At 33.9% G+C, this 15,874-nt stretch overlaps 1 protein-coding gene and 5 non-coding genes across 6 annotated transcripts; all 6 read left to right on the forward strand.

The window, feature by feature from the left end:
• Positions 1–2,341: 2,341 nt before the first annotated feature.
• LOC135150035 (U1 spliceosomal RNA) lies at positions 2,342–2,502 on the forward strand. The gene has a single exon (XR_010288389.1). It is a non-coding gene; the product is annotated as a U1 spliceosomal RNA (small nuclear RNA).
• Positions 2,503–2,780: 278 nt separating this feature from the next.
• LOC135149997 (U5 spliceosomal RNA) lies at positions 2,781–2,897 on the forward strand. The gene has a single exon (XR_010288352.1). It is a non-coding gene; the product is annotated as a U5 spliceosomal RNA (small nuclear RNA).
• Positions 2,898–4,229: 1,332 nt separating this feature from the next.
• LOC135149972 (U4 spliceosomal RNA) lies at positions 4,230–4,386 on the forward strand. Its single transcript, XR_010288327.1, has one exon. It is a non-coding gene; the product is annotated as a U4 spliceosomal RNA (small nuclear RNA).
• Positions 4,387–4,682: 296 nt separating this feature from the next.
• Positions 4,683–4,878, forward strand: LOC135149961 (U2 spliceosomal RNA). Its single transcript, XR_010288320.1, has one exon. It is a non-coding gene; the product is annotated as a U2 spliceosomal RNA (small nuclear RNA).
• A 1,985-nt stretch (positions 4,879–6,863) lies between these two features.
• Positions 6,864–7,024, forward strand: LOC135150023 (U1 spliceosomal RNA). The gene has a single exon (XR_010288378.1). It is a non-coding gene; the product is annotated as a U1 spliceosomal RNA (small nuclear RNA).
• A 1,859-nt stretch (positions 7,025–8,883) lies between these two features.
• LOC108210477 (2-methoxy-6-polyprenyl-1,4-benzoquinol methylase, mitochondrial) lies at positions 8,884–14,958 on the forward strand. The gene is made up of 9 exons (XM_017381780.2): positions 8,884–9,032; positions 9,505–9,622; positions 11,111–11,237; positions 11,330–11,391; positions 11,780–11,938; positions 12,063–12,207; positions 13,125–13,196; positions 13,308–13,416; positions 14,648–14,958. The coding sequence occupies exons 2-9, from the start codon at positions 9,529–9,531 to the stop codon at positions 14,747–14,749; spliced, it is 870 nt and encodes a 289-aa protein (XP_017237269.1). The 5' UTR covers positions 8,884–9,032; positions 9,505–9,528; the 3' UTR covers positions 14,750–14,958.
• The last annotated feature ends 916 nt before the right edge of the window (positions 14,959–15,874 follow it).

Raw genomic sequence — 15,874 nt, forward strand, 5'->3', positions numbered from 1 at the left:
TTTATTTTGAGATCATTAATACAAAAATATTATAATCAAACCACATATGCGGCATGATTTGCGATTTCAGAAAAAACTCGCACCGCAATCGACGCTAAAAAAAGTGTACAACTTGATGAAATTGCTTAAAATTCGGATGAATTCATTCACTCTTTTTTTTCAATCTCTCTCGGAGGTCTTCTCTCCCTTCAATCTCTATATTATTCTACATGATACACGGATTATCTCTAATAATGTCCACCAAAAACCTAATATACAAGAGTTTTAATAAATTACAAGGAAAAAATTAATATCCCAAAACGAGTTAAATTCTGATGCTGAAATTCGTAAGCCGACTTTCAGGCTTGTTTCTGGGCTATATCACTTGGATTTCTAATGTTGGACCACCTCAGAATAGTAAATAATTTAATTATCTTTGCGTGGGTTGTAAAAGGTCCAATTCTAATTTCTAGAATTCCAGTTATGGCTCCAAACAAGATTTGTCTCACAGGCTAATCACAAATCCAAATTTCTAGCTATTCAAGCCTAGATAAACTCCACTTAATCAAACTGTAGGAATATTTATTTTTCGGTAGTTAACACTTAAAATCAGTTGATAATCTCATTATTTACAAAATACTAAAATCATGGGAATAAAATCATATAAAAAATATATAGGCCCAGTTTGACAATTAGCTGTTAGCAGATCGAATTAGCTGATTTGACTAGCTGATTGAATTAGATGTTTTGACTAGCGGATCGAATTAGTTGTTTCCCATAAAACTGTTTGGTAAATAGCTGATTGATTAGTTTTTTCTGACACAAACCAAAAACGCTAATCCAAAAAACTCCTCAAAGTAGCTTTTTCAAAATTAGTTTTTTGGATCCAAACCTCTATTTCAATCCGATAACTACCAAACACTCATATTAGCCTATTTTAGTGGTCAAACCTCTAAAATCTCTCAAACCTCTAATTTTGCCTCAAATCTCTAACTTCCAAACAGGGCCATAAATATAAACTTTATCACACAACTTGTGCACAGTCCCTGCATACTTCAGTGTAATAATAAACCTCCTACCATCATTATTAAAACCTTTTATGACTTGCCGCCATCGCCTAAAGCACCAATAGCCACCGCCGCTTAACTTTACCACAATTAGTAATTACTTACCACCATCATCCACATCCTCTCATCAATTATTACCATCATATACCTCCCGTCGGCTCCCAAAACTTCAACAATAATTCACAGCCAATTATTAACATAAATAAATTTTCTTAATTATGAAGAATAAAAATGATTGATTTTACTGTATCAAATAATGATTAATATCGTATCAACTAGTGATTCTTGTAATTGTAAATAATAATTGTGGAACTAGTTTTTAGTTTGTATTTAATATTTGGTTTTTATTTGATCACTAGCCTCTAGAGAGTCAATCCCGAATGAACCATTTGGTTCTACTTTAAAATCTTACAATTCTTTTTAAAATTATCCATACTTATGCATAAAAATAATTTGAAAATAATTTCCTTTGGTACTTTTTCTAGTAGTTTCTCGTGATTTATATTGACAAAATTAACTGCTAGCACTAAAAAAATAATCAAAAATCAGGTATTAAATCATAAAATATCCTTATTTATAATTATAATCTTATATATAATATAATTACTAAAGATTTAAATTTATTGATATTTTTAAAATTCTATATGATAATTAATATTGATATGTTATTCGGTATATATCCATACTATATATACTATCTATAACATACTATATTATAATAAGTCAGCATGAGTATAATTTGTAGTCCAAAATTTTGGTTATATTTTTCGGTTTTTATTTTGAATATCTTTTTTTAATAAGAACCTTCACATAAATCTTTTTAACTCTAACATGTTTTATTTCAATACAAACACGAGTCATTACGTAATATCTTTTTTTATACATGCGAAAATATATGAAATATGAAAAAATCCGATTTAAAATTAGTTGAATAATAAATTATCACATATTAATAACAAAAAAATATTTATAAATAGATAATAAATAATTACGAGACACAACGTGACAAAATCCGAAAACCATCTGATTGATCCCAAAGTAGAATTTCATTCATAAAAAATTTAAAATTTTGATTTTATTCGACTTTAGGTGTTTTTAAACTTAATCTGAAATTGACCCAACGTTGATACGAGGAGATGGCAGAGATGCACGTTAAGGAGGATTTGTACTTGCCAAATCACAAGCCAAGTGAGAGTTAAGTTTTGTTGCTATGTTTCTCTTGTCCCACATCGAGAATATGAAAGAGTAGGGGATGGAGAGGAGCTATAAGATGAGAGGAAGATGCAGCGGATAAGGCACTTACCTGGACGGGGTCGATGGCTGATCAAGAAGGGCCATGGCCTAGGTTAGAGGCTTCCATTGCACTCAGGAAGGGCTCTCGTCTAAGGTCTACCCAAGTGGTGGAGCCTACGTCATAATTTGTGACAGGTGGGGCTTGCGTTCGCGCAGCTCCACGCCAAGTCGAGTTCAACTTTGCTTTTGGTTTTTGGTCTTATTTAATTTTAACCAAGAAGCTTTTGGTTTTTGGTCTTATTTAATTTTAACAAAGAATAGGTGATTAGTCGTGAAAAATGAGTAGCAACTAATTTTTCCTTTTGAGTTTCAGCAAGTAGCTAAATCTGTTGATTTTTGGACTTTGTAATTGGAAGAGAAACCCACATCGCAAGGTTTTCAAAATGACAGACGGACGCTCAGCTATAAGAGTTCACTAGCCCCCATTAGTAGAAGTTACGCAGCCATGTGGTGAGCACAAAGCGAACTATTCTTTCGCCTTTTACTAAAGAATACCGTGTGCTCGCCACTCACAGTGGCATACGCCTATTTTTGGAGGGCTGTTCCTTTGGAGCAGCTCCTGCAATACGAGTCTTAATTTTTTACTAGTGGAAAAGATCTATTCTCTTTTTGCTTTGTTGGAACAAAAAAGTCATTCGAAGAGTTGAGTCAGAGAGACGGAGATCTTGAAGACCTTTAACTATATGTAGACTTTGAAAATTGATCTTCGTCCTGCAATAGAAGGAAAGTAAGAGTATGAAATAATTAAATGTAAATCCTTGGGAAACTTCATACACTGAGAATCAAGCTCAATGGCATTGGAAAACTTCAGTTTCTTCGGCTTCAAGTAGTGCCAAAGTTTCGGCAATTTTGGGATCGAGATCACCCAGAAGTTGGCTACCATCTCCAGCTTCCTAATTATAGAACACATGAGTTCTATATCCTTTATCAACAACTCTACAATAAACTCTGTATCCATTGTCCCATTGATGTTTCTGCGGTACATGGCAAGCTGATCTGCACTGGTTACCAACACCAACAGCATTCTTCCAAGGACATAAAAAGAAAACACGTCGGAAGGATACAATTCTGGAGAAATCTCCGAAAAATATATTTGAACTTGGGAAGAATGAATAATAACCAGTTAAACACCAATTCAAGTTTAAAAATATTTCGATCCTTAACAAAACTGTAAGAATGATATATTATAATAATGAGCTTGTGTTGTTTTATCGAATGTTCTAATTCACAGTTTTCAGTTTGTCATATACTATACCAGCACACTCTGAAATAAATTTGTTAACCATGGGGATCTATCTTAATGTAATTCTACTTGACTTTTAGATAACAATATCAGACGTGATCCACCGTAATTTATGATATGTGAATTGTATTTGAAAATGTCAATCACAATAGATCACAAATGTTATTTTCGGTAAATTGATTGACGTTCGAACTTTCCTTGTACAAATTATTTTCGGTAAATTGATTGACTTTTTGACATTGTAATTGCAGATGCAAAAAAAGTATAATCATATGAAAATATATCACTTTCATTTGTATTTGTTTTGATTATAAGTATTGTATCTGAGTGGCGAAGAACACGAGATAAATGGATAATGAGGTTATGCTTGAACATTAGCTCAGACCGAAGGCTAAATCATGCGAAATGAAGTTTGAGTTTTTTTACCTTATGATACGGATGGTATAAAGTTATCCATATAAATATGAAAGCTTAACTCTCCATAAAATTTTAATCATTCTGTAGGGTGGCTATGCATCTTTTATATATGTATAATGTCTCCTCGACTTATTGTAAACAAGACTAATGCTTTGAACCCACATCGCTTGAGAGTAAAAGATTGTCTAAAACTGATCTATAAAGACCAAAGAAAGTTGAAGTAGAAAGGCATCTTTGCGCTTGGGGCAATGACGCAGCTAGTGAGGTACTAACCGAGGCGCGTCAATTGCTGGTTGAAAACTATTTCCAAACCCCCTCCTTGGCCTTGGTTCTGCCTTGTGCCATCGAGAATTTCTGGAAGGGCTCCCTCTAACCCAGGGTAAAGCCCTACAAAACTAGTCTTCAAATTTTCAACAAATGAAGAACAATTACGCGACTTTTTTAATAACTCGACTCTATGAGATATTTAAAAAGAAAACCTCAAATCTATTGGATTTCATCATTTAAACATAATTTGAAGGACCTGCTGGAAAATCTGAAAATGAGTATGGTAGAAATCAATGAATCTGTAAACAAGACACAAGGCAATGCTTCTTCCGTTGTTAATTTGTCCCACATCGCAAGGTATAAGAATAGCTGGTTCCAGTTTTTTATAAAATCTGAGCGGACCTTAGTTGAAAGGCATACCTTTCTCGGCCTTTTGGCTAAGATCAAGTGTAGTATCTGTTCTTATCAGTTTAATATCTGATATGTGGGCCATTGGCTCACACGATATTAAATTTATTTTTTGAGGGGGAAGTTCCATCACAGTAGCTTGCTGCTGGGTTCTTCGCGTGTCGCCTTTGCGTTGCACTTCTGCATCGGCCTGGCACACCCCACCAAAACTAGTCCAAGTAAGTGCAACGGCCTGGCACACCTCACCAAAACTAGTCCAAGTTGTATTAGCTTAATAAGTGTGACTTGGTCTGAAGAATATCATAAAATGTAAATGATTCTCTCATATAACATATACTTTGGATTGCAATTTTTCTTGTATTATTTTAGTACTTGGTTTAATAATTGGAGCATAATACCTTGAGACTGCATCGTCTTGTATTATTTTGGTACTTGGTTTAATAATCGAAGACTGCATCAACCAATAAGTTCATGTGACTAGTTTCAAAATTTGAGGGTCTATAGCTAATAAGTGTTCACCTATCCTTATCTACATTCTTATTTGTCCGAGCAATTAAACTTGGTCTGCAACTGAAGGTCTATCCAAGCAATGTACTAGTATGCATCGTAAGTTGGGTTGGGGGAGCTTGTCTCTGCAGCAGTTGCAATTATAGTGAAATATTGCTTGGTTTATCTTGCTTTCCCTATATTCCGTAATTCACTTGTATGCTTTTACCCGGCCTATGGCACTACAAAGACATACCAATTAGCGATTTAGCAGTTCGATTTTGATCACTTGAAACTTCAGTTATGGAACTTTACAAGCCAAAAAAGCAATGTGCTTCATACTTTTCATTCATAGTTGTATATAATATCACAAGGGAAAACGAACCACATCGTCTACATAAATGAATTTATATCCCTTCATTAGAAGAGAACACAAGGCTCAGAAGCCAGCTGAGCCTGGTAGCGTGGGCTTGTAACTCGAGTGAGAGCTTTAAGATGGCTGGAGTTTGGCTTGGTTCAGAAGGCTGGGCTCTGTTGAAGTTTGCACAGGCTTGCCCATTCCAAGTATGGAGTTGTGCCTTGGCCACCTAGCGAAGGCTCGGGGGTCAAGGTCACTAAAGCGGAAGGCACAGCGCGAGGCTGGTTTCACAGAGCAGCGATCACTTCCCTCTCTTGTCGGTGGAAGGATAACAGGCTTGTTCTTGGCAAGTCCATTTAACACCCGATGAGCCACTCAAATCAACAACCATCTTTTTGTTTTTTTTTGCACCTTGGTGAGAGTCTGGGTAACTGAGTTAGCCTGTAATATAAGAACTACACATGATCATCCTTTTTCAACAATCATAATTATGATAGAATCAACATATGAAACGAAATGCCACAATTGTGTGGAATCAACATACGAGATTTTCGCTATACAAAGGAATGTTTGGTTGCTTGCGTTATGCGGCTTACTTATCCAACCATAGGTAAAATTGTGTTTTGCATCAGTTAAATGTGTGTTTCTAAGATTTCATTCAAATTGATTTGACCTCTTTTATATAAGAGTGCAGGTTCTATAGCTGTTTCAAGGTGATTTTATTGTCTTCGGTGAAATATCAGATCAATAAAAGCTTGTGTTCGTTGAAGGATCAACAAAAAACTGGGCTTAGGAAACTCTAAACTCTCAAAAGATGGCATAATTATAAATGTCGGATCGAGTCTTTCTATTGCACTTTGAACCAATGTGTTTAAACAGTTCTTCCGTCTCGGTTAATTGGATACATAGACAAATAATCTCGATGCAATTAGGGATATGATAATCAGTTTACACATCAAAAACTATATCAATAAAAACAATTGTCGCAGTTTTGGTACCCGTTGAAGAACAACATCTACATAGTAGAATTTAATAGCCGACACAACTAATTTAACCTAAAATATTCGAGACTAGAAGTTAAGATAATAAACTTTTTCTGAATGACCAAAGATCTGGCCGGACTTCGATAAAAGAAGTTGATCATTTCAAGTATATACAACACTTTCCGGTTTAGCAGGGGTTTTAGCCTTAGGTTAGCCTCTTCAAGTTTTGTATAAAGCATGGTTTGTAGAATAGGGGCTTGGTTATATTTGAAAGATATACCATTCTGAACCCACATCGAAAAGGAACAAAACATCAGCCTAACAGTGACCTATAAATAACGAGGAGGCTGCGAACTTGCAAATTACTTACCTGGACAGGGTCAATGGCTGATCAAGAAGGGCCATGGCCTAGGTTAGAGGCTTCCATTGCACTCAGGAAGGGCTCTCGCCTAAGGTCTACCCAAGTGGTGGAGCCTATGTCATAATTTGTGACAGGTGGAGCTTGCGTTCGCGCAGCTCCGCGCCAATTCTAGTAAAAATATTTTTTGCATTCATTTTTTTTTTTGCATTCATTTATTTGAAGCTAATGTGAAATTTAATTATAGTATTTGGCAATTTATTATTTATAATATTAACCAAGTTGAGATCTATTAAACTATATAGTTTCAGGATTTTATTTGCCTCAAATTTTCGGAAGGCCCTTAAAAAATGAAGTCATATCATTTGAAAAGAATGTTGAAGTTTTGGTGACACTGAAGAGCAAGGAATGCATAGTAGAATCACAATTCTTGACATGACAAGATCAAGGGACATGCGATGATTGACTAGTATAATACGAGCATGATTCACATCTGATGAAACTTTAGCTTGGAAGGATTGTTGCCTTCCTCTTATGGCATGATTTATGGCTGAATCAGTTGACAGTTGCAGTCTATTATGGCATAGGCAGGAACTATCTTCTCTCAATGTAAATAGGCAGTATTTGCACAATTTTCACAAAATCTGGTGCTAGCTTTCTACCTGGTTCTGTTACGGAGCTATTCTTAGCACTTCTCTTTGTGAACCAGGAGCTTGGAGCTCTTTTCCGGTTGCTTGCTAAATCAAGGACTTTACCAGTGTTTCAAGTCTAACTATACTTTTAAGCTGAAAAATGTTTATTTGTGTAATAAATTAGAAGTACAATTAAAATTAGAAATAAGTCACATACTGAAAAATTCGTTTTATGTACTCTTTTCTTTATACACTTTATTCAGTTACTTAATTTTTAAATTTTTTTGACAAAATTTACCTTTAAGTTATAATTTATCTATAAATCACTTTTATTTTTATCATTATATTTTTAGTAATCCATAAATCATTAATAAATTAAAATTACTCAAACAAATAATTTGAACTCTAAACTTAAATCATAAATCAAAATATTAAAAACAACCAAATGGTCTCTTAAACATGCGCGCAATATTGTTGCTAATCTATTACTCCCCGTCTCATTTTAAGTGGAATGTTTTGACTTTCGTCGGTCAAATTGACCAATATTTGATCAAAGATAAAGAATAAATTCATTATTATTTTAAAAAATTAAAAATTACATTTTATATTATATTATATGTACTTTATAATGACATAATTTTTTTTACCTTTAAAAAGTATATTATATGTGTAAATCTTACGGGGGTGTATTCGATTGGGATTTTAATGCATTGTTTTTAGTCTATGGATTTTAATGGATTGTATGGGATTTTGATTTTTTGCGGATTCTTGATGAAATGTCGCAGAGTTGATATGATTTAGGTACAATTCTTCGAAATCCCATTAAATTTGGTGGGATTTCAAAAAACTTAAAATACACTGAAGAATGCCACAAAATCCATCATTTTATGAAATGAAAAAAAATCCATCAGCATTTGAATACCATCAGATTTTAATGGATTTTAAACAATCCCAATTGAATACCATCGGATTTTAAAGCATAATTTAAAATCCCAATTGAATACCACTAGATTTTGCAGCATAGTTTAAAATCCCAATTGAATACCTCAAGATATTAATGGATTTCAAACAATCCCAATCGAATACCCTTGGATTTCATGAATGCAAAAAAATGTTTTAAAATCCCAATCCAATACACCCATCTTTAGTCAAGATTTGGTCAATTTGATCATTTAAAACTCAAACTGGACAATTAAAATGAGACGAGGTGAGTATTAAATTGCTGGCTCAATAAGTCATCTCTCTCATGATTTGTTCTGGGTTTGAACTTGTAGCGCACGATCGCAAGAGAAAAGATATTTAATTATATATTTTAAATATTATTTTATCAATAATATTTAAAATATTAAAAAACTAGGAAAATAAGAATTAGATTTTCCTACATTTAACAACACTAACAGAAAATTGGAAAGAGATAGTTAAGTTTTATTAATTTTACCATTTTGAACCAGCCCCCATCGTGTCCTATAAGTCTTTTTTCAGCAAATCGAAAGTCAAGTTTCGGGATTGCAGAATCACTTAGCCCAGAGCCAGATTTACGTGTATGTAGTTTCTTATACTCGATTTAACACACACAAACACACACTCGTTGCTTGTGTAATATCTCTAGTTGTATAGATTCCTGAATTCATTGATGTTAGTGCCAGACCTAATTTTACTTTGTAAATACCTTTGAATTTTGATCATACATCTTTGATGCTTTTGTTTCTAATTTTAGATTCCAGGTCTTAACTTTAATCTTTTGTTTCATAGTCTGCTGAAAGTAATACAACAAGCTGTATTGTCACATGATGAGTAGTTAAGAATGAAATCGCAACTTCTGTTATGTAATACTAATCAAAGTTTGTTAGGATATTATACTGTTTTAACCATTGTTTGAATTGTTGTTATCAATTTTAGCAACTTATCGTATTCAGGCTTTCTTACTGTTTTTCTCTCCTCTGACGAGTTGCGGCTTTAAGTCCTTATTAAGATTTTTAACATTGTCCAATCCAAACCCCTTATATTGTACAGGTAATTGACTGGGCTGATTAAGCAATGGCACTGAGAATGGTAGCAAGGAATTTTAGAAGTAAGCTTCTGCCAAGTTTAACTCCGGCATATATGTTGCACTCTCATGCTACAAGTTTCGGTAAGTCTGTTTCCTTTGAATTTCAATTTTTACTTTTTTAAGGTTTCCACGAATTTCCATCTACAATCTAAATGAATTTGACAGAGTGATTATTTGTAAGTTTATAGGGCATTCTAGTGTTGTTTAGTTGTTGGACTTGTTAGAATATCTTTCTTTTGCCATCAGTTATGGAGGATTTGAATTTCTAACACTAGTGGTTAGTTAATAACTTAATATGCAAATCAGTTTTTTGTAGGCTGAGTTATGTTGAGTCTAAGTCTTTAAATTTTACTTGGTCGACATAGTTGGATGTTGTTTTTGATAAGATTGATGATAAGGATCATTGTGTATCATGTTTGTGCTTTACTTAGGTTTTATGCACTTATGGGGGTTGCTATTAATGCTACTATTTGACATATGTTTTACACAGTTGGGAGCTGACTGCAGCAGTACTATTTAGTATTGTTGTTATATTAACATTTGCTTCCAAACAAGGTTCGACAGCTATTTACTACTGTAAACAGATGAAGTCTTTTTAAAAACCACAAACCACAGACATCACAATGTAAGCATAATGCACTTGCAGATCTCCTATAGACATGCCTAGCTTATTTTTGTTGTCCCCATCTCGATTAATTTTAAAATAGATATGTCAACTGACCTCGTAGTATTTAACATCTCCAACACCTGAGGATGAAGATGATGACGGGACTAGTAGCGAGTTGAGTTTGTAAGGTTCATGAGTAACATTGTCATCAAATATTAGATCGCTTTTATCCTGTGAATTGATACTGTATCTTTGTGTATGAGTTATAGTTCATGATACCGTCCCAGTTTAAAAACGATAAATTCATAATAGATGTGAATCGTCGTTCGGGACTATGAGTTGATGATTACCCTCCATTACTAGTTAGTATTGTTAGTATTAGGTGGTAGTTTAGTGTTTACTAATACATTTTATTATATTCCAGCTGTGTTATTTTGTATCTATATATGTATCTTGTAACTGCAGAGTAATAAAATCAGACTTATGTATATTTCTCTGAATATTGATGAGAGTTATCAGTTTGAGATTGCTTGGGGGCAGAGATTGGGCTGTGGTTCAATCAGCCCAGGGCTGATGATCACTGTTCTTGTTGTGTTTATTATCATCTGTTATAATCTTATTCTTCTTATTGTGCTTCATCAAATGAACATCAGAAAACCTACTTCTGGTTGTTTTCATTGATAAGTTCATGCCACTGTTAAACTGGACTAGTGAATAGTGATATATGAAAAAAATGCATGTGGTAGCTTAAAAAAAACGAAGAGGGAGTTCCCTCTTCCATTTAATCTATTTAGAAGCTAATATGCAAAGAAATGTTCCTTTTCTTCTGGAGTCGTATGCTTAGTTATGTCCAACGTCTGCCAAGTAGATTGTCTTCATAAGAAGATATAAAGAACTGAAAATCTGTACTTTATGTATTGGAACTATTTGTTCATTCCATTGACATCCATTCCCATTGTCAGGATATAAAGAAATACCGGAAGAAGAAAAGAGCAAAATGGTTGGTAATGTCTTTACTAGTGTTTCTTCGAACTATGATCTTATGAATGACCTGATGAGTGCTGGGTTACATAGATTATGGAAGGAAAGGTTGTAAATTCTATACTTTAAATATACTCTAATTTGTATTAGTCTCGCGTGCTTTTACCAACAATTAAATTTAGTTACTTATAATTTTCCAGATTAGTATCCAAACTAAATCCATTTCCTGGAATGAAGCACCTTGATATGGCGGGCGGAACAGGTTTTTATCATTTCAACGTATTGTCTTTCTTATAATCACAATTGTTATAGCCTGATAATGTTATTTTGAGCAAGGTTCTTACATGAGAAACTAGGAAATAATTAACTCCCTAGTGTGTATATGTTTCCATTATTTTTCTGATGCCATTTGTTCCAAGCAAATGGAGCATCGTTTCCATTCTTTTCTGATGCCATATCACATATGTTCCAAGTGAATGGAGCATATTTTTATGTTTCGGCTGTCTTTCTTTTTTAAGGAGTCAAAATATCATTAATATAATAGATATCTTGTTTTAAGTGTCTACAGACTCTGCACGATGAAGCAGATATATATGTGTATGAATATATAATATTCGTTAGGTAAATTTTGTAAGTTTGGCTAATTGCAGGAGATGTTGCGTTTCGAATTCTAGAAAGCGTGAACAGTGTTAGGCATAAAGCCCTACGAGATATGCTCGAAGATAATTTCCAGGAAAAAACCCAGATATATGTATGTGATATCAACCCACATATGTTAAACGTTGGCAAAATGCGGGCCCAAGAGGGAGGTAATATAGGAGGAGTGTTACATAGCGAAAAATTATATTTTCTATTGCCACTTGTATAGTCTCATAACAATGAGTCCTACCTGTTATTTGTTACATACTAGCATCTGTATTTGTATCGTTGTAGGCCTAGGAGAAGATGGATCTCTTGTATGGGTTGAAGGAGACGCGGAAGCATTAAATTTTGAGGATGACTCAATAGATGGTTATACGATTGCTTTTGGTATTAGAAATGTGACACACATAGAGAAAGTTCTTTCTGAAGCTTACAGGTAACTTGCCAACTTGTATGCTGATTGGACTTTTATGTATGTATCTGTGTAAATGTAGCTTGAGTTAATATTTTATGGCTCAGGAAGTCCTCAACCTAAAATGGGTTTTTTTACCATAAAATGTAGCTTGATCATAAAATGGGTTTTTTTTACCATACTATTGTTCACATAGTAATACTCCATCTAAAGTTCTTGTATCTATACGATAAAAAGGATTCAAGGAGACAATTTCCTAAAATTTGAACTTGCAGGAAAGTTTGGCATACAAATTAAACTTTTCTACACACCATAAGAAACAAACATAGAAAGATAGTAATTCCACCTTTTCTCTGCTTAGCGAACATCGCTTCACGTGCCCAACTTTTCTTGTATTCTGAAGTATAAGATGAAACCCAATCTATCAACTAAAACCTCTAGAGATATTGAAACACTAGTAATGCAACTTGCAACAACTTTGCCGCTTCTCTAAAAAGTGTTCTAAACTCAGTTAGATGGCCATTGCAAACGGAATTATCACTGCAACCTTAGGGGAAGAAAGGAAGAAACAGAGTCATTGGGATAACAATTCACACTAGAGCATCAACAAGTCAATCCAAAGCTCTAATGTGTTAGTAACAGCAGTTAATATCCCACGTCATCGCCTAAGCTATATTAGACTTTTGAAAAGTTGCCATAGCTCTTGAATTAGGGGGAAGAAGTTGCCAACTTGTTCTTGTTATTTTAAACCTAAATGTTGCATACAGGATGCTAATATGATATTTTATTCGCATGTTAAAATGATGCCTAATTTAAATGTCATAGTGCCAAAATTGCACTTGTGCAATAAAGGAGGAAATTTATAAATACATCAAGTCTGACTGTAGCTGTTGGTCCTTTTAGCTGTTACAGTACTTAATTCCTGGAGTTGTTTGTGTCAGGGTGCTTAAAAAGGGGGGAAGGTTTCTTTGCCTTGAGTTGAGCCATGTGGAAAATCCAGCTTTCAAGCAGTTGTGAGATTTTTACATAGTATATTATGCGAATTCTTAAATCACAGTTGGATGCTCCTTTCTTCAAATCACGTATCTGGAATCTTAGTTATATATTGGTGACCTATTTTGCAGTTATGATTATTACTCGTTCTCAGTGATTCCCACCATTGGGGAGCTAGTTGCCGGGGATCGGGATTCTTACCAATACTTAGTTGAAAGTATTCGCAAGTTTCCCTCACAGGTAAAAAACTACACTTTTGACAAAACCACAGTAAAGGTTTGTTGTTGATACCTAGCCAAATTTTTTGCAAGTCCACAAGTTTACACGTCAGTTTTCAATTCCAGCTGCTGCTTACAAAATATTAATTATTTTGAAAATATTCAATGAAGTAGCATATAGACGAAATAACCAAAAAGATGCCTAAAAAGTAAATATTGTAATATGGTGGAGAATCTTATACCAACTATGAAGTACAATTCAACTGGAAGTACTTACAAGTAAGAATCTCGATTTTAGAAACAGAAAGAAATGTTTTTTCTCACTCCTAAGATTCTGATTTAACTAAAACTCCTAGACATATCTACGCAAGTGGGGTGAGTGCATATCACAGCCAACTTGCACATATGAAATTAGTTAGAAGTAATTTGTATAACTAGAAAACAGTAGATATAAAATTTTGATGTTTTTGGGCAATAGCATTATATATTTATATTAGCTTTATCCTGATCGATTATATCTTTTGCATGTTTTAACTACTGCTTTCATCAGATCCTGTGCATGTTTAGAATACTGATTTCATTATATTATATGCATGTTTCAAACACTGAATTCATCTGTTAGACTTAGATATAAAGGTTATATATTTTAATTTGAGTACCTCTACCAACTGAAATTACGTGATTTTATATAATCAATCATAGATATGTCCGTAACATTTTGTATTAAGAGTCAGGTGACATACCTTTAATATCTGCAGTTTCAGTACTCATAGTGGAGATAATTAGCAGAGCCAATATAGAGTATGTTAATACAATGTGATGAGAGGTGACTGTATGGCATCCTGTAGTCATATGGAATGATAGCTGACAAACAAATGAACTTGTCATACACTTATACTAATATGGCCATAACCCATGCATTCCTCAATGCCCAATTCTCAATAGTAGCTAGAACCACATAGAAACATTCTGTGGCTATATGTGGGCTTCACAAGTTTCTCGATCTTAGGAAGAGTGGATATGTGTATTTCCACTATGAATCTGAGACCTGTCGGAGTCTGGCGTGACACGAGTCACAAAATTAAGAAATATGATATTCATTAGTAAAATTGGAAATTGTAACTTGAGAGCAAGGTTATGTTGCTGTTCTTGGACTAAAATAACACAGGATGATGTTATGATCATTTACTTCCAGTTTCCTAGTTTGTTGAATAATTCAGTTGTTAAAAATAAAAAATGAATCCTTATTGCAGGAGAAATTTGCTTCACTAATTTCGGAAGCTGGATTCCAGATGGTTGAATACGAAAATCTTGTTGGTGGAGTTGTCGCAATTCATTCTGGATTAAAGATTTAGAGCAGATATTGCAAAAAAACTTTTTTCTTCTCACTCTCTCTTTTTTTTTATTAGTTTTTTTCGCCAGGTACTGCTAAATGCTGTGTTCCGACAGTGAGGGTAATCTGGTTGGAAAACTCCTAAATTTTGTGTCTGACTAGCTTAAAGATGAATCATTGAAAGGAGATTGCCTAAATAATGTAATTTCTTAGTTTGCTGATTTTGTTCAACTGGTGTTGGGAGTGACCCGGAGGAAAACAACATATGGAAGAACTAGAGAATTCCAACCTGTACATGTAATGGTGGGAAAACATCTGTCTGCGAGTGAGAGAAAGAATGTACATAATGTGTATAACGGTTTTCCTATGGTGTGCCCATGGGCACATGCTAAGCGCGGAAAATTTTGTGCTTGAGAGATTTTGATTGGCTCCTCTCTCTTGATAATGGTGGACCCCCTGCAAATACAGCAACCACACCAATCAAAATCTCCCAAATACAAAAATTTCCGCGCTTAGCATGTGCCCATGGGCACACACTAGACAAACCGTGTATATAATTATTAATATTTTGACTTTTCTTTCGTGGACTTTGTTTTGATTGCATATTTAAAAAACTTTTTTTATGAATAAAGATATGATAATAATATTTTTATTCAAAAATGATATTATAAGTATATGGCTAATTTTTTTGAAAATAGGTATAAGAAAATCAAAAGATTTACGGATGTATTCGATTGAGATTTTAATGGATTATTTTTAGTTTATGGATTTTAATGGATTGTATGTGATTTTTTTTTTTTTTGAAAAAAAAGGAGATAATTCATTAAATAACAGCCATACGGCATCTATAAAAATGATCGAGTCGAACAAACATAGAACATATTAACACGTCTGTTTTCATACCCAAGATGAGACAAATAAGCGATGTTGAAATTGACGATAGTATATTTATAGAACCTCGCTCTGTGTTCACCATCATTTCCAAAATAAATCCGTTTGAGCTATCAACCACAAATGCGATTCCCGGAAGGCTTTTATCAAAATCCAAAACAACTCTCACAAAAGGAGAGAAAAATCACACACTCTCACCAGGAGAGAAATCAAAATAACACACGAGAGAAAATTCAATTGCAAACTAAAATGATTA

Source organism: Daucus carota, chromosome 1 (assembly GCF_001625215.2).
Source record: "Daucus carota subsp. sativus chromosome 1, DH1 v3.0, whole genome shotgun sequence".
Lineage (NCBI taxonomy): Eukaryota > Viridiplantae > Streptophyta > Magnoliopsida > Apiales > Apiaceae > Daucus > Daucus carota.